Source organism: Arvicanthis niloticus, chromosome 1, assembly GCF_011762505.2.
Source record: "Arvicanthis niloticus isolate mArvNil1 chromosome 1, mArvNil1.pat.X, whole genome shotgun sequence".
In the NCBI taxonomy this organism is placed as follows: Eukaryota; Metazoa; Chordata; class Mammalia; order Rodentia; family Muridae; genus Arvicanthis; species Arvicanthis niloticus.
In genome coordinates this window covers 130,099,726-130,118,799 of record NC_047658.1, presented here as the reverse complement: position 1 = coordinate 130,118,799, position 19,074 = coordinate 130,099,726, and the positions used below count along the sequence as shown (strand labels likewise).

At 38.4% G+C, this 19,074-nt stretch overlaps 1 protein-coding gene and 1 long non-coding RNA gene across 20 annotated transcripts in view; one reads left to right on the top strand and one right to left on the bottom strand.

Annotated features, from left to right (window-relative positions):
• Positions 1 to 1,672, bottom strand: part of Trpm3 (transient receptor potential cation channel subfamily M member 3) — a 514,024-nt gene extending 512,352 nt beyond the window's left edge. For 8 of the 18 annotated variants that reach the window (XM_076918429.1, XM_076918439.1, XM_076918445.1 and 5 more), the window contains exon 1: positions 1,200 to 1,671. In XM_076918429.1, coding sequence (XP_076774544.1) covers positions 1,200 to 1,376 — 177 coding nt within the window. In that variant the 5' untranslated portion in view covers positions 1,377 to 1,671. Of the gene's footprint in view, positions 1 to 1,199 lie in introns of all 18 variants that reach the window. The other 10 variants (XM_076918422.1, XM_076918425.1, XM_076918437.1 and 7 more) reach the window with 4 other exon arrangements.
• Positions 1,592 to 19,074, top strand: part of LOC143435518 (uncharacterized) — a 68,851-nt gene continuing 51,368 nt past the window's right edge. For both annotated transcript variants that reach the window (XR_013105890.1, XR_013105889.1), the window contains exon 1: positions 1,592 to 1,680. This is a non-coding gene — a long non-coding RNA (uncharacterized LOC143435518). The remainder of the gene's footprint in view (positions 1,681 to 19,074) is intronic.

Below are 19,074 nucleotides of genomic sequence, written 5' to 3'. Positions count from 1 at the left end.
TTTGTGAAAGTTAATACCAGTTTGTGTTTAACAGGGTCAGGGAGAGTCAGACAATGGGTCATATTTGGTAACAAGGCACCACTTAGCTATTTAGCGTTATTTGTCCACATCAAACCTAACCAGAATACCATTTCAAAAAAAAAAAAAAAAAAATCAAAAAATCGGAGTGATTTCTTCAGTGCTAATCCATCATTCCTCTATTGTAGCCAATTCCCTCTACGGTCACTAGTAATTAAATCAGAAGATCATATATAATAGGAAAAAGAGAATTAAGGGTTTGCCTCGCCTAACAAACTTTAACGTGGAACATTCCGCTATGCACTCCCACCCCCATTCCCACCCCGCCCCCACCCCGCCCCCACCCCGCCCCCACCCCCAAGGGTTAGCACGTTTTTCTTTTCTAAGCAACACTTCTCTTCCACACCTTCACAGTTTGTGCCCTTCCCTGTCAGGCAGAGGATGAAGGTAGATTCCCAAGGAGTTGTGAGGACTTTTTCAGAATCTTTAATACATTTGCTTCCAGAAACAGGGGCACTGTGGACACAACTAGCAACTGCAGCTCAGGTGTAGTAGGAATCTTTTGTGTAACTCAGAGCTAGAGACGCCTTCCTTCAATGGATGCGAAACAATACTTTCTCACACTGACTCCAGTCCAGAGACTAAGAGATAGAAATGACCGTACCGTTAAAAAGTCACTATGGGATAAGGTTCATTTTTCCTTTGTCTCTACCTGACTGACCACCTAGCCAGGGAGCTTTTAAAATAAGGAGGAGAATCCTTTGTTCTCCCAGGTTCCATTTAAAGGAAAGTGGGTCGAAGGGCTTCCCCAGGGAAGGAAAATGAGCTCTGGAGCCAAATGCAGGAGAGGAAGCGATTTCATGCCCACTATTATTCTCATCCTCCCAAATAACAGAATTAATTGTTTGGCGGGCTAATGGTTAAGAAAGGTGGGGGTGCACACAGGTAGCCCCATCCCTGAGACCATATCTAATTCCCTAGTGAGGCACAAGCCATCCTCCAGGCTGGGTGGGGGTGGGGGTGGGGTAGGGGTGTTGGGAACTCTCTCTAGCCATGGGTAATACAACCAGAACAGCATGCATTCTCACGCCCCAGAACTGGCGTCCCAGCCCAAGTGCGAAGTTGGGCGTTTCAACCTGAAAAGCAGAGTAAGAGCCATTCAAAGCAGCAAGTTACAGTACCTTGAGAAGTCTGACAGATGGGAGAAAGGCTGCGTGGCATAGCTTCCGGATGGTCCAATTTAGGGGTCGAGAAGCATCAGTCTGATTCATGACCCCTTCCAAATTCCACCGGGAAGACAAGAAACTGCAGACCTGGGCAGTGCCTAGAAAATAAACGGTCCCCCACGGCCCTGGCATCCCATGGTCATCTCCACACCTGCAAATTCCATTAGGGCAGAGGCTTCTTGGAACTTGGGAGTCTAGTCAAGTGGCGTTTCCTGAGCCCCTGAACCTTCTTAAGAAAGCCACCTCCCCTCTCCTTGCAGCCGTGCTCATGCATACCAAATGTGGCCGAATGGAGGCACACTGCCTGCTGCTTCGGGGAGGGGATGCTTGATTTCTAAGGAGAGGGACAGCCTGCACAAAACAGCCTGTGGTCGGAGTCAGAGGAGCCTGATCCAGAATGCGCGCTCCCTCTCCCGCTCTCCTCCTGCAAACACAGGTCAGGCTTTGGGGGGGAACCCGGGCCATTTGCTTTGCTCTCTTGTTTTGGGGGGGAGCCAGGAGGAGAGTAAAAAGGAACAAAAATGAACCCAGAAAGAGAACTTGTACTTTCTTGCACAAAGCATCTTTGAGGGGCTGGAAACTGGCGCAGGGGGAGGGGCTAGGACACCGGGAGGGAGAAGGGATGCCTCTGAATGATAAGATAAATGCTTCCTTTTTGATTTGTGTGACATAATAAATTGAGAACTATCGTCAAATGGATCTATAGTAAAAGGAGATCCCTGCTGTGCTCTGAAGTCTTTTATTAACTGTGATTGACAGTCTTCACCCTGATACAAGCCCCGTGTAGATGATAGATGTAGATGATAGATGGTCAGAGGCTGAGTCAAACTCGTGCGCAAACACACACACACACACACACACACACACGGAACAAGGAGTTATTCCTGTCATAGAAAGCTGTGCAAAAGCTGTGCAAAAGAAGGCATTTGTGGCTTACCTTTTTAGCAATAATAGTTTCTAAATTGAGGGATATCCTCATAAGAAAGACCAGCTCTGTAACAAAGTTTAACCCTTAAAGTGCCTTACAGGGTACTGTCCACAGGGGCGAAAAAAAGGTTTCCTTGAGTGTCTTCCTCTTCCCAATAATTTTTGAAGGGGGCTTTACAAAAGTGTGGCTGCTTTGGAGCATGTTTTAAAATCTCCCATGGTGAAAGAGATAAAGGAGAACTTTTCCATTTAAAGGCATACATTGGCCAATTTTACTTAAAGCAGGGAAGCTCAGGAAAGCTGGGTTAGGCAGGAAGGTGGTGACCCTGTCACACCCCTTACTTGGACTACCCACTCTCCCCAGATATTAAAGTTTAGTGGTAGTATTGACAAAAGGCTCTGCCCAGGAGACTCCCCACACCCTCACCCTTCAAGCATTTCTAGGGTACTTAAAATTTCCACCTTATTTCCTTCCCAGTGACTGTAGAGATTTTTCATTTTTAATTAACCAGAAGAAATGGGTAACACACCCTCCCCTTCCCACTCCTGTGACTACAGTGTATTCTGGGATAAAATCCAGAGGGGTTAGAACAGATGTGATATAAGGTTGCATTCTAGGATCAAGAACAAAGAATGTAACAATACCTGACACCTGCATCACTGCGCCATTTCCTAAAGTGCTCCAGAGTCAGAGATGCTGAGTAGTGCAGAATCAATGACTTGGACATAAAAAAAAAAAAAAAAAATCATGCATTGGAGTACTCTCTATTAAAGCAGTGTTAATGTAACAGAATTCACACACGGTTCATCTTCTGTCACCATCCTATGTCCACAGTGGGGAGAAGGACATTTTGAACTGCTAACAGCTGGGATGTCAGGCATGGTGTTAGGCACTTTTCCTCATGTAAGTTCATACTTATGACAGCACTCCAAAGCAGATGCTATGGTAATATTCCTATTTCACAGATTAAGCAAGCAAAGTCCAAAGAAATCAGTCATGTATAGCACAGATATCAAAACTAGGGCCTGGATTAGAGTCATTTTACTGAGCTGCAGAGATACACTTTCTGTTCTTCTTTTTTTTTTTTTTTTAATGTAATTTGAGGCAACAATAATAAAACCTTTACCTTATTTTTGTTGTTGTTGTTATTTTTTCTCCTTTAATCTTATATAAGAATTGCAATAGAAGATGGAATAAGTTCCTCGCATGTAGGTGTGGCAGGTCGCTGACGTTTACTCAACATCCTAAATACTATAATTTGGTTTTAGAGTCCAAAATGAAATGCTGACCCCGACCTTAGGCGCTCTTCTCATCTCTACTGTGCACTGGAATCTTCTATCTCTAAAAAAGGAGACAATTACGCAACTACATATCCAGGGCTTTTGTGAAACCCAATGACTACTGGCAATGAGGCCCTGAATTCAGTGCTTGGCATAGCTCAACCCCCTCTACCATGGTCCATCTTCTAGGTAGCATGTCTCTATCTGACACTGGCAACCCACTGACATTTCTCATTTAAGGATACTTTGTGTGTATGTATGTAGTACCAGGTAATAAGATCAAGCAAAACAAATTAAACCTGGATGCTTTCTACAAGTTATAAAGTTTAATAAACGAAGTAAAAATACTGCAAAGGCAGTGGGGCTTTCCCTGGGCTTTTCTTACAGAATGGTATTCAATGGATAGCAAATATTGCCTTAAGTGAGCAGCCTACAAGGAGCCAGCATTTCTTGGCTATTAAAGACCCTTAAGTGGTTCCTTTGCATTTGTGAAAAGTTAGCCTCTGGGAAAGGCAAGGACATTACAGTTGCCTACCCTTGCCCCTCACTGTTACAAAGTGTTATGAACACTACAAATAAAATAAGTGAAAGAAAGAATGAATGAATGAAAGAAAAAAAGAAAGAAAGAAAGGAAAGAAAGCATCTTTCTAAAACCACAGCCTTTAATCCTCGTAACTTCTTTAATTTTTTAAGGCTAACTTTGGTTAGGAATGCAGTTAGGGGTTGTGTGAAATGAAGAAGCATGAGGAAGTGAGGCGGTGTCACATTCTCTCTAACGATAATTAGCAGAATGGGCACAAAACCTTCAGGGAGTAGATTCAGAGGCTATGCAGAAGAGATGAAGATCAAAGGCTGAGTGGTTTACAGAGGTAGCCTCCCATCATTGGAGTAGTTTGTACCAGGATTATTTGCTGTCAATTATCTAAAGAGGGGTTTTCATTTAGAAGAAATGCTCCCTCCCCAGAATGAGTTCTCCTATGCTTTAACAGGGGACCCTTAGAGGTAAAAGCAGAGAAGTATCTGGCCAAGGCAGATAGGATCTCACACATCCAAAAACGCCCATTTTAAATGTTATGACCATGAGTGCTTTCAAATCTAAATGATCAGATGACATTTTAATATTGCTAAATGTAGCAGTTCAGTTGTCTTAGTTTTTTTTTGCATTCTAAAGTGAGTCTTTCAACATATTTTCATTCTCTTTATACTCTGCAATCTTTCTTCCCATTGGTCAATTTTTAGCTTAGTCTCTGTGCAGTTGCTAAGTCTATCCATAACTATAGATAGTCTATATTTTCTTCCTCAAGATCATGTTTCCTTTTCAGGAAAGTCAGCTTTGATAGACCATTATATCATACTCAGTCTTCCTGATATTCCTCTAATATAGAAGGAATAATTTGAAAACTTGAGGAACAAGGAAATATGTACAAAGAACAGGTAGGTCAGAATGTTCAAAACCCTCCTCCTCAAGTGTGTTATGCAAACCACACTGTTCTAGTATGTTTTCTATTATTGTGGAAAAACTACATGGCCAAAAGAAACTTAGGAAGGAAAGGGTTTATTTGGTTTATAGGTAATAGCTCTTCTTTCAGGGAAGCTAAGGCAGGAAGTCATAATAACCTGGAGGCCAGACCTGAAGCAGAGACAGCAGAGGAACTCAAATTATTGGCTTGCTCAGCCTGATTTCTTATACAGTTCAAAAGCATCTGTTCATGGTAGCATCACATACAGTGAGTTGGGAATCATTAATCAAGAAAATGCTGTACAGATATGCATACAGGGCAATGTGATGGAGGTAATTCCTCAACTGAAGTTTCTTCTTTCCAAGTACCCCAGGTTGTATTAAGATAACAAAAACAAACCAGCACACACAATGTGGTGGTTTGAATGAGAATGACCTCCAATTGGTTGAAATGTTTGGGAAAGATTAGAAGGCGTGTCCTTAATGAAAGAAATAAGTCACTGGGGATAGAATGAGGTTTCAGAGCAAATGTCTTTGTTAGATCTCTCTCTCTCTCTCTCTCTCTCTCTCTCTCTCTCTCTCTCTCTCTCTCTCTCTCCCTTATGCTTGTGGATAAGAAGTAAGCTCTCAGAACTGTTTCAATGGCATACTAGTCATGAACTCTAACTAACCTTCTGAAACTATAAGCCCCAATGAAGTCTTCTACAAATAGCCTTGGTCATGGTATGTCTTTTCTGTAATAGAAAAGCAACTAAGACAGAAGTTGTTAGTACCAAGGAGTGACTGGCCTCATCATGCTGCTTTTGGAGGAATGTGGAAGACTTTGGGACTTTGGATTAGGAGTGCATTTGAGTGTTGTAGGCAGGGCTTAATGGGCAGTCTTAGTAGGTGCTTGGAAGACAATAAACTCTTCTATAAGTTGCCTTGGTAATGGTGTATCTTCACAGCAATAGAAAAGTAATAACACAAAATGCTCCAAAATAATGTTATACATGCTGTTATTGTATCATTGAAATCCTTGGACATTTGAACATTAATTGGATGTGTATTTTAAGACCTTATTTTTGAGTATGATCTGCATAGGGCGGGTGACATTCCAGCACTCAGGAGAAGTATTGAGACCAGGTAATGGTGCCTCTATAGGTATCTTTCTCCACTTCAAAATTCGGTCCTAGTCTTACCATTCGACTTACTTATGAATGGCCTCAACACATTGCTGTCTCTTTTATTCTTTAAAAGTGCATTTTTGTTTATGTGAGTGTGCTTGTGTATGTGTGTGTGTGTGTGTGTGTGTGTGTGTGTGTGTGTGTGTGTGCACGTGCACATGCTTATAAAGACCATAAGACAGCCTTGGAGCCCCTGGAGCTAGTAATCATGAGATGCTTAGGTGGGGGCAGGAAACTTTTCTCTGGTCCTCCAGAAGAGCAGCGAGCACTGTCAGCTCCTAAGCCATTTCTCCAGCACTCAGTTCATAGCTTTCTTGTGTTCTGTGAGTTCAATAGTTTTGTCAAAAAGATCATTTGTGTTGACAATATCATGGTAATTTGATTTTGGTTTAAAAACCATGTTTTTAAAAAATGTTTCTTTTCTTTTTTTTTCTGTACTCAGAGCTATAAAAATTTTAGAACTTCTCTGATGTTTCTACGATATCTTTTAAAATATGAATTCTCGTTATAGACACCACTGATCTATATCACTGTTATTAATTATTTCCAAATATGCTGTTATTCAAATAGATTAAATGATTTTTCCAGTTTGGGATTCTTTATGGCTAATAGATTTTGAAATAGATTAAACTATATTAAAATAAATTACTCATTTTAAAAACTAGCCTAAGCAGCATTTGTTTCATGTAAAAACAGAAAAAAAATAAAAAACCATCTTAATGAAATATCTCTATACTACTCTACTTTTCCCCCAGTACCAGGTTGGTTTTCCTGCCTGCTCCCCACCATTGCACAGTTGTGCAGCTACAATTGACAGAGTTTCTTCCTAAGGCTGGGGTGAAATGTATCTCTTTGTGACTTTTAAGTCAAGTTATCTTTCCAATACCAGTTTCCCAAACGCCATTCTAGACTGCACTCAAACAGACCTGTGTAGCCCTCTGTTTCTCCACAGTGGACAATCCCTCTTCATACCATGGCATGCAGTTCTTCAGGGCTCTAAGAATGTAGCCTCTTCAGGGCTGCATCTAGTACTGTGTCACAGGAGCACATAAAATATAGTAATATTTTAATCCTCTTAAGTCCTTTGAAATACTTCTCATAAAGGTCTTTTAGGGAGCTTTGAAGGAAACTCACTAACAATTTAGCTTTTGCTGAAATTTTCATCAGGAAGCCTATGCTATTGTCTTTAAATAATAGCAGCCAACAGCCACAGAAAACTGACATTCTATCTCTTGTATATGAGTGCACAGAGAGAGAGAGAGAGACAGAGACAGAGAGAGAGAGAGAGAGAGAGAGAGAGAGAGAAATATGAATCTGAATTGTTAAGTATAAATTTCTGTTTTTACAAATTTAGACCTGGTTTATAAGTTATGTAGGTATTCCACACTGAAACTAGGAAAGCAGCCTTCTGTGTATCTTCATCTGATATATCTAATATTAGACTCAGTTCTTCTGCCTTTTATTCACTACATGAACCTGAACCAGCTGGATCTGCTATCAAAGCCTTAGTTTCCTGGCATAGAAACAGGGTCTACTATACCATCCACCTTCATATTTTGAAAAAAAATGAGAAAAATTATCACAACACTAATTTAAAACTGCATATGACTATAATTATCATAAACATTATTAATAGGAGTTACTATGTTCAGTGGCTCTGCTTGTAGTTTATCCCAGTGGCTAAGTGCAAGGACCGGATGCCAATGGCCTGGACTTATAGCCCAGCCTTACCATTTATAAGATGATTTGGGAATGCCACTTAATCTTATGGCTATCTGCATTACAAGAATATAATTTAACTAGTTATTAATAGGTGTAGAGGTAACAGAAGAGAACCCTACCTGTTACCAAGGCTCACAGGTATTAGCAATTTGTGGTTAACCTAACTGAAGTTGCTGGTGCTGTCCAGCGCATTGCCGCTGCAATAAGGAAGCAAAGTAACATTAAAGAAGAAAGGTACATTTAAATCATAAATGTGGCCGATGCATGAGTGTTCACAATGGATGTGAAAGAAGCACCAAAGGGAGATATTTTAAAACAAATAAAATTTCAAACATCTTTGCCATCCCTCCCTTTTAAAATTCAGATAGGAGAAGCCACTTCAGAGACCCAGAGGGTAAATACACACACCTGACATTCCTGATAGCTATCCTTCCTGCAACTAAAAGGCAACCACACATCTAAAAATAAGATATGAAACTATTACACACACACACACACACACACACACACACACGTTGCATTAGAAAATTAAAGATAGGCAAACAGCTCATATCTCACTAAAAATAAAAACCACACATGCTAATTGGAAAATATATGCCACATCCCCACCTCCAACAGGTCAGGGATCAGTGTTGAAGTGAAGATGGAAAAAGTATAAGAGCCTGAGGCAGTGGATGGTTACAAGGAATCAGTGTCCTTAGGACACAGCAACTGTGACAGCACACACAAAACCTGTGCAAACCTAAGCCAGACTAAACCCCAGCAGGGAGAGGGTAGCTGGGCAGGAAGTTCTACCCCTGGCAGAGGAGCTCCTGGGAACTGGTAGCTGTGGAGAGAAGGCGAGTCAATAGGACCCTGGTAAGTTGACCATGATCCAATAGAAGAACACACAACCAAGAATATTTGGGCAGCATCCATTGGTCTTGATGGCTTAAAAAAAAAAAAAAAAAAAAAAGAAGATACAAAATTGAGTGGATAGGGAAGGGGAAAAGAGGGAGGTAAAGGAGATCAAACACCTTATATGTAATTTTCAAATAACTAATAGACTATTGTTTAAAGATCACTCTCACACACATAAACTGCATGACAAATTTAAAAGACCAGGAACTAAAAGAATCCTCATTGAACTTTGAAATCCTATTACTTCCATTCACAACGGGAATGATTTTTTTTTTTTTGCATCGATTCTAAAATTTTAATAAGTCCATGGAGCCTTGTTAAAAGAACTTGAGATGTTCATTTTTAACTACTTCATAGTCACAATTTCCTGGTATCTATGACTCTGTTTGTTACTCCACCTCTTCTCTCTGTTGTAAGCTTAGGTGTGCGTGATACAAGTGTGTACAAACAGTTACACCTCTGTGTATCCAATATATAAGATGAAATTCATCAGTCTTACCAAGTTGGTATTGAGCTAATGCATTAATATATTAATATATGTGGGGTAGGGAGACTTAAGCAGTCAATCTTCAACTCCTGCTTGAAGAGATTCTATCAGTTGAACAGAATCTCAGAAATGTATTGTTAACAGTGCAGCTTAAGAAAGGTATTGGCCACAGACTAGTCAAACATGCACACATTCAAATCAAACAGTATATAGACCCCTGAAAATATCTTCTGGCTCTCATCAACAAGATCTGAGTATACCAGCCGCACTGAGTCTTATGCATGTTGAGCCTCTCATGCTGATGGCCAACACCACATTAGAACATAAGGTCTGCTCACCTGGGAAACAGGGACATACTGTGATCTGGAAAATCGTCAAAGTGGTGGCTCTGCCTCAGAGAGGAATTTCATGATGAAAGCTAATGAAAATTGTACTCATTGTCCTTGCTATTTATTCTGGTCACTCTTCAAGAAAATGTGTCCCTGTGTGCATTCTGTTATCTTATTTTCAACAACAATGAGCCTTATTCATAGAAGCTCAGGAATTAGATGATTTTAGTTGGTTGACCAATTTTATATTTTGGGATTTTTTTTTTGAAGGGGGATTAAAATCAATGCAACTTGAAGCCAGGATTTGAAGCCCTATTAAGTTATCTGGCAATTAATATCATTTTTGTAAGTCTTAATTGTTAAAACAGAGAGAGCTGATTGCAATAATGACAAAATGATTGACCATTTGTTGAGTACCAACTACAAAAACTATTATGTACCAAGAGCACAACTTATGCTTCTTAATACACTCAGGAAGTTTGTAGCATTATCTCACTATTACAAACAAAAGAGCAGTCCCTCAAGTTGATATTCCTTCAGAAGGTCATATGATGCAAGGTGGACTTAAACCTAGGTCCATCTCATTATACAATCTATATTTTTACCTGTTACAAGATACTGAGGGCCATTTTAAAAGACAAGGATGAAGTAAAGTTCTCTTGACTTTCTGTGAAGAAACCAGCATTTGAGATGTTGAAGAGACAAAGCAATGCGGGAGAGAGAATTCACCTTAACACCTGAGACTGGAGAGCACAGTCCTTCAATGGCTCTAGCTTTTGTTTTCTCTATTGACTCTCACTCCCCTTCCCACTTTGTAGTGCCAGTGGGCAGACGTCCACAGTGAGACAAAGGCTGCCCTATTCACTTGGCTTTCCCGATAGTTATTTTAACAGATCCCTTCCCACATGATGTGCCCAATTAAAAATAATATTTCTACAAGGTTTATATGTCAGGTTCAGCTTTTTTTTAAACATATTTAAAGTTGTTTATCTCTCATTATTAACCATGTTTTATTTCCACTTTAGATCAGGAAATCAATGTATACATTAAAAGCTAAGTATATACACAAGTTTTATTCTGCAAGTTTCAGAGAAATGGCTTTTATATATTGTGTGAGGTTTATTGACGTGTTTAAGCAAACCTACTTTTAAGGCAATTGAAACAGTTTCAGATACCTGATGAGACATACCAGTCTAGATATTTAGAACAGCAATAAATGGCTCCAGATGCACAATGATGTACCTGGGTCAAAACTGTATGGCTATCATGGCCAATAAACCTCAAATATGTCTATGTAATCATTTCATTATGATTATGATTTAAGCTTACTTGATTTTTACATGAGGTATTACAATAGACAAAAGGAAGGAAAATGTTCCCAAGGGGTGGACCTTAAGAAATAGATACAAATGAAACCTTTACATTAAGTTTCTGGGAAAATAATGAAAGCAGAAGCAGAAAGATTTTAAGAGCTGAAGAGCCATGGCACCTGTGGCCAGACACTCTGTTCTAACCATTACAAGGAAGTTGCACTTATAACATCTCAACAACATGGTTGCTTAAACATCGAATAATGACAACACAAGATGACATGCCACTGTAAAAAGGGGGCATTTTTTTTTACAAGGTGCTATGCTGAGATGAAGAGCTACAGTAAATCATTAGCTACTGAGAGAAAGAAAATAAGTTTTATTCAGGGAAAAGAGCTTATCCAATTGAAGGTGGTCAGTCCTAAACAATATACATATAAGTTATACTAAATGTACTCAGTAGGAATATATATATATATATATATATATATATATATATATATATATATTGTATGGATATCATTTTTATTCCTGCCTCTTTCTATTCCAACTCTTCCGGTGTCTTCTGACTCAAATTTGAGATGTTTTATATATGCACATATTATCTTGAATTTGAGAGGGAGTCAGGGAAGGACCCTGGAAGAGTTGGAAGAGGAAGAGGCAAGGGTAAAAGTAATATCCATACAGTATATTGTACATATCTCATATATGAAATTCTGAAAAAGTAAACACAAAATAATGGGTAGGTAAGGTTATAATATCTATGTCCTTTGTGTATATGTATAATATGTCCTTTAATGAAATCTTATGCAAGTAAACAGATAGCCACAGATCAAATGAAAGAATGATTAATTTCATTTCATAAAACTCTACAAGGTTTGAAAAGATCAAGGCAAGTCACTATCATGAATGAAGCTATCCTGTCCTCTCTATGAGTCTGGGAAACAATCTATTCCCCATCTTGGGTTTCCATATTTCGACTCACTGATTCTGCCCATCTTTCCAGCCTTACCTCTGGACCATTACAGCTACTCATCATACTTCAATAGCCCTCATTTCTTTTAGCTTCTGAGTTTCTTGTCACAGGACTGTTTATGTGTGTTCTCTCTTCTGCCAGTGCCCCTTCTTCCAGCTCCTCACGAGTGACTCCTTCCTGGGGCTGAGAACCCAGCTTGAATGTGATCTCCAAGAGTCCTTCCAGCACATTCCTAGCAGTTCGTTAGGACTGACTGCATCTCTTCCTCTTTTTATTCTTTTCTACCTTTTAGAATTTATAACTGTTTATAGGATTGATTTACTCTATCTCGTCTCCACCTCCTATTTAAATGTAATGTCTTGAGGACAGTCATTAGCAGGATACTAGATTATAACAGTGTTTCTGGAACATGGTGTGAAGTCAGTCAAAGTCTGTTGGCTGCAGAACAAGCTAGTAAGAGTAACTTGACTGGGCATATTTATTACAACCATTTCTTTCAAGTCATTTAGGAGAGTCTCATGCTGCACATTGTGTAGTAACAAACTGAATTTTTCTTCAGGCTCTTTTGGCTTCTCTCAATCTTAACCCCATACCTCTTAAAAGTGTAAGAACTGCTGCCAAAAGTTAATGAAAGCCTATAGGCTCTTACTTCAACTACAGAACAAGCTCTAAGAGAAGTACTTGGCAACGAGAAGCAAAATGAGCAATAGGGCACTATAGGTTAAATGATATGAAATAACTCTTGTTAAAGAATCCAGTTAACACTCATTAAAGCATAACAGTGTCAGACATCCCTGTGAAGACAATCCAGTAAATCTTCATATATAGAATACATCTTTATTGAATAGAGCCTGTATTACATATAAATGCAAATCTCTATTTAAAAGTGTAGTCACTAGCCGGGCAGTGGTGGCGCACGCCTTTAATCCCAGCACTTGGGAGGCAGAGGCAGGCAGATTTTCTGAGTTCGAGGCCAGCCTGGTCTACAAAATGAGTTCCAGGACAGCCAGGGCAACACAGAGAAACCCTGTCTCGAAAAACAAAAACAAACACAAACAAACAAACAAAACCAAAACAAAAAAAAAGTGTAGGCGCAGTCACCTATACATCAGCAGTAGCAACAAGATTCACAACAACAAAAACCATCACAATAAATAATGATGATCCTTTAAAATTGATTCCTCACAAACATATTATGATTTCTTATCCACAATTATGCTGGCATGTTGCTAAGAAAGATATAATTACTAACTTTGTTTTACCAATGAACAAACAAGCTCACTGAACATGACTTGACTTACCTCAGTATCTCTAGCCTCACTGTATCTTGCTTCTTTCATAATCAAATCACTCTCTTTACAACATGGCTAGTTCTTAGATTGAACCATGTACTGAGTCTACTTTCAAAATATAATCTTCAGAAAAATCAATGACGTGCACATTGGCATGAATAAATCTCAAAATCATGAAATTCTAGAGAAGACAAACCAAGAGCGACAGAAATGAGAATCATGGATGCCAGCAACTGTTCACTGGAAAGATCTGACAAGGAAAGGCTACAAAGAACCTTCTCAGAGTAGTGGAGACATTCTATCTTCAATTTAGTGGGAGACGCTCAGCTTCTGACATTGCTAGAATTCGGTAAACTACATGGTCAAAACTGATGGATTTTAGCATATAAGTCAGAGAAAATATATTTATATTCCCTCTTATTATAATAACCATTTTTATTGTTGAAAAATTTTTAAAAATGTAATCACCTATGCTATGATTTACACTTGTAATGACCCCAGCAGTTTTAAAGGTTATTCATTAGACTGCCCTTATTTAGAAGTGATGAGACTGTTGTATTTGGAGTCTCTTGGTCACCGAGGACATATTTTGAAGAGAAAACCAAGAGCCCAGCTCTCTCCTTTGTATTGACCCAGATATGTGGTGGTGCATGGTTTTGCTCTGCCATAAACTCCTAGCACACTATTCTGCCAAGTCAAATATGTCCACCAGTCAAGAACTAAAGCCCTTAAACCTGTGAGCTGCAATAAAGCATTTCTCATTATAAGTTGATTACCTTAGGTATCTGTGATAGTAACAGAAAGCTGACTAACAACACTTACAACTCCTGATGTGGCTTTTGAATGTTTAATCAAGTATTTTAGGTCACTTAATTTATATACATTTATTATGATTGTATCACTGATTAATATATAAACTTTTGTATATTCTGAAAACACTAAATGTTTACACTGAATCAATGTTTCAGAGTAGACAATACTCAGCCTGCTTCCATTTTAATTTCATAAATACCTTTGTAATGGATGAATGATTATACGTTTATGTGTAAATCTTTGATTTCATTTTAAAGAGACAAAGCTGAGGAATGGTTTATTTATACATGGTAAACATTTTTTTCTAGGCTTTTGATAGATATCACAACCCTACCATCCAGCAAAGTACCATTTCACATACCCTCCAGCACCAAGGAAAAATTACTTATTAGTGAATTATAGATAAACTTGGAATCTAATTAAATTTGTTTGTGGCCAAGTTGATAACAGAAAAATAAATATATGTATTTCTATTTTGTAACTTACAAGACTCTATTTTTGCTATGGTCATTTGAAATCCTACCAAATGATTTTTTTTCTCTTAGAGTTTAATTTATCTCGTTAATTCTTGAATATGATTTTATATTAAGAATATTATCCCTTGTCACATTAGTTGCTAATGGTTTTCTATTCATCTTTCAATTTTTATATTGAAAGCAAATCTTAACATTTATATACGCGGCCTAGATTCTGTGAATAACTGTCATTTTAACTCAAGTTTAGATAAAAGCTTGAATATATGTGTATGTTCTTTTTAATCTCTCTCACTAGATTTTAAATATTAGGAATTTTTTTTTAACTTACACTTGAGTAGGTCATAGCCCATATTTTTCATCTTTATTACAGGCTCATCGAAACGCAGTTGGATTGTTTTTCAATTTACAATTCTGAAGACAAAGATTTTCTTTTCAATGATCTAATCTGTGGTCCATCCCAAACAACATCCGTTGCTTCATACTGCCAGATGTTGTTAAGAACCTTGTTCCCGTTCACAAACACCGTTCCTATAAACCAAAGACTCCATAGGCCTTAAGTACTTTCATGTCAGTCTGGATAAATCCAATCCAGTATCATTCCCCGCGGCAGTAATTGCTACCACAAAATTGACTGGCAAAATGGGTGACATGCTGTTGCTGAAAAAAAAAAATGTAACCTAAATTTCTGAATTTCCGAGAAGCTCAGCCACTAGAGACTTTAAAGATTGGCACCAACACTTCTGGTGGATGGGAAGCCAGAAAACAGAGAAGTGGGTTTCCAGAACTGTCAATGTGGTGCAAAACTGAATGGGGATAGGTCCCCTTTGAGAACTCATTCACCCTTCCGTATAGGAAAAGAAAAATAGATAAAAGGTCCACAGATTTAAAAAAAAAACTCAAGAGTGACTCTCACAAATACAACCTTATAAGAAAAAAAACTACCCAAATCCCAAATCGCTGGATCATGAATTATGATAATTTTCAGCATACTTGAATTATATTAGTGGTTCCTCAAGTATTCACTCGGAATCAAAATTTATTTGGGTCTTAAAGTGTAGAAATTCCTGTAAATGGCATTGCTGTTGGCACCTTGCCGGTAAAATAGTCACACATTCTCGGTTGCCCTTGAGCTTTATAGTTCCCTTCATTTTACACAAATTCTTCCACATGTTACTTTGTATTGTGTGTCTGGAGACAGAGAGGAGAATGAGAAGCAGAAGCCACAAAGACATAATTGCACAGTATGGACTACTCTGAAAGCCAAATCAACTGAATTCTTGTGACTATACTAACAACCAGCAGGGTAAACACTGGGCTGTTTCAGTTGACTCCTGTGAGACTTGGGAAAATGTCAGAAAAATAAGTGTGCTGTTAATGTTTTGCTGAATTCTTAACAAAGCTAACATATTTTTTTTTTATTTTATGACCAATTCCACAGTTTTTATTCATTACAAACTTGCCACAAATAAAGAATTTTCAACATTCCTTTTATTGTTTATACAAATTGACCATTGTCAGATACTTTGTACTGAACCTATGGGAGAAGATGGCCCTAAGGTGCTGATTCACCCAGAGCATCACCAAATCACAGGTATTTAAGAGGACAGTTCTGAACTGCTATGGGAGTTTATGCTATGAGACATCTGCACAAAATATATCTGAGCATATACACATTTTCACTAGCAAATTACGATATATTTTATTCTCTCAGTAGAGCAAAACAGTCACATTGCCAATGCCATTCATCATTAGTACAAATAAGATTGGTTCAGGAACAGCATGAGTATATGTTAAAGTATAAGATTTTTATCTATCATTCTCATAACATGACCACATACTTAATATTTTACCAAATTTAGGAGGATATTATTTAAATATGATTGAATTTTCACTGACCATTTCTGATAGATAAATGTGCTAATTCTCCTAACTTTTCAGTGTTTGCTATGTACATTTACACAATGGAGTACTACTCAGCTATTAAAAACAATGATCTTGAAATTCTCAGGCAAATGGATGGAATTAAAAATACCATCCTAAGTGAGGTAACCCAATCACAAAAGAACACACATGGTATGGATTCACTGATAAGTGGATATTAGCCCAAAAGCTTGGAGTACCAAAGATACAATTCCCAGACCACATGAAGCTGAAGGAGAAGGACACATTTTAACATGTTTAATGTTCTAAACATGTTCGGATACTATTGTAGTGTATCCAAGGAAGTTCACTACTTATTTGTTTTCTATTTTTATCTCGCTGTCATGCTAAAATGTTCTGAACAAAAACAATTTAGGGAAGAAAAGGGTTTATTGGCTTATACTTCCAGGTTTCAGTCCGTCATTGAGGGAAGTAATGTTGGGAGGACTCAAGGCAGGAATTCAGAACAGAAACTACAGTTTAATGCTGCTTGCTCGATCACTCACAGGCTCTTGCTCTGATGGATTTTTCATACAACCCAGGCCCACTTTCCCGGGGATGGTACCAAACATAATGGGCTAGCTAGTCACTCCTAAATCAACTAATAATCAAGACGACCCCCCTACAGACATGCCCATGGATCACTATGACCTAGGCAATTCCTCGGTTGACATTTTTCTCTCAGATTACTCTAGGTCAACGGTTCTCAAGGTGTGGGCCATGACCCCTTTGGCCAACCTCTATCTCCAAAATATATTTACATGATGATTCATAACAGTAGCAAAATTACAATTATGAAGTAGCAACAAAAATATTTTGTGGTTGAGGTCACCACAACATTAGGAACTATATTAACACGCGTTGTCGTGTTAGGAAGTTTGAGAACCACTGTTCTAGGCTATATCATGCTGACAAGTGCAGTTAGAAGGCACCATTAGGACCAGGGAGCACATTGCTTCTCTCAGATGTACTCTTTGATCCAGTGCAGATAGAAATGCACTGAGACCTGGGAGCATAGGAGGAGCAGCTAGGGGATGTGATGTTTCTAAGCCATTTCATGAAGTTCAAGAATACAGGAAAGTTAGACATAGAATTGAGAGATGCTAGAATAGGCCCAGGGAAGCCAATGGAATAAAAGGATCCTGGAACACGTTAAATACAAAGAGCCATTCTACATGGCAAAGGATAGACAGAACTGGGAGATCATGATGCTTGAATGGGATGGACCAAATAGAGTAGGACACAGTCTGTTGTGACACCCCTGAGATTTTTAAATACTGGAATCAAATTTAATCAGGGATGTGATGGGAAATGGCCTTAGCAATCTGGGTTTAGCTAATGAGCAAAGCTCTTGCCTAGCAACACCAAGACCCTGAATTTCATCCAAAGAGAACAAGAATGAAATGTATTTAGAAACAAATCAAAGCTGGCAAGGCCACAAGGAGGAAAACAATTGGTATCAACTGACAAATATAAACATGATATCTTCAGTGTTCACTCACTGAAAAGCTTTTCTGAGACCTACAGACTGAGGTAGGACTTCCCCAGAAGAGTTGAGATCTGCGCCATGCAGAGCGTGCTACATAATGGAAAAGAGTTAACTGGGTGATATGGCATTTCCTCAAAGCTAATTTTTATCAAGCAATTGAAATTTACACAAAATAGAAAAAGAAGAAAAGGATACTATTCAGAGAAATCAGGGTCAAATATAACCACTTTTCCCAACCTTTTCTAGGCAAAAGCTATTCCTTTTGATTGATAGAGCTTCTCTTGTAGAGAAAAGATCAAATAAAAGTCTGGTGGTCTAATAAGGATGTAGTGAACAGATTAACTTAAGCACTTAAATAAATATTCGAGACAAGCTCACCGGAATACAGCAGCATCACGGAGAAATGAGTTCTGATAAGGGAGTTTTGAGGACCCATTAGAGGGCTTATAGACAATGTTTCAAGTAATTATGTCAGCCTTTCCTCTGCTAAACCCGCTGAGCAATTACAATTATCTTGATCTCTTTCTTTGGATAAAAGGTAGCCGTTCTTTTATTTCTCTTAAATTTTCCAAATTCAACATGTGGCTTTGAAATTGAATCCTCACCGGTTTCTCATTTTGATATGTCACTGAAGGACACACAGGGAAACGACTCAATTTTTTTGCAAAATGTCCTAAAGGAAGCTTCAGGCTCGCATGACACATTTTAAGTATCCTTGGAAACTAATATTTCACCCTGTTTAAAAAGTTTTAAATATTTGTTAAAGAAACTTTTTACAACTAAAAATAGAAAATGATACTTTGCAGAGAGAAACTACATAGGAATCAGGAGACTAATGAAACCTTAGCCATAAGCCCTCTCGCACACCTGGATGGCTGGCCCACATGGAAGGCCTCTTAGCCTCCCTTTCACGACTCCCTACACCCCACCCCGTCCTGAATAGGTTCATAATGGCTCTTGGACATTTCAAGAAAACAGTTTCAGCTCCCAAGAGGCAATGATCATTGGGTACATTCGACAATTGCTGTTGCCTGAATTCAAAATACTTAGAAATTTACAGAATATAAAGATGCTAATTTTCATTGGACTATTAGATAAAAACCCTGCCCTTCCATGGACTGTTTATGTATGGAAGGATCTATGCAAAATCTATCCACCTCTTCCTTGTTGTAACAAAACTCTGACTGGTGGTTAGTTAATTTAACATAGTAGGTCCAATAATTGAGTTTTAATATTTTTTATTCATTTGTATGCATATGGGCAGTTTGTCTGCACAGATGTCT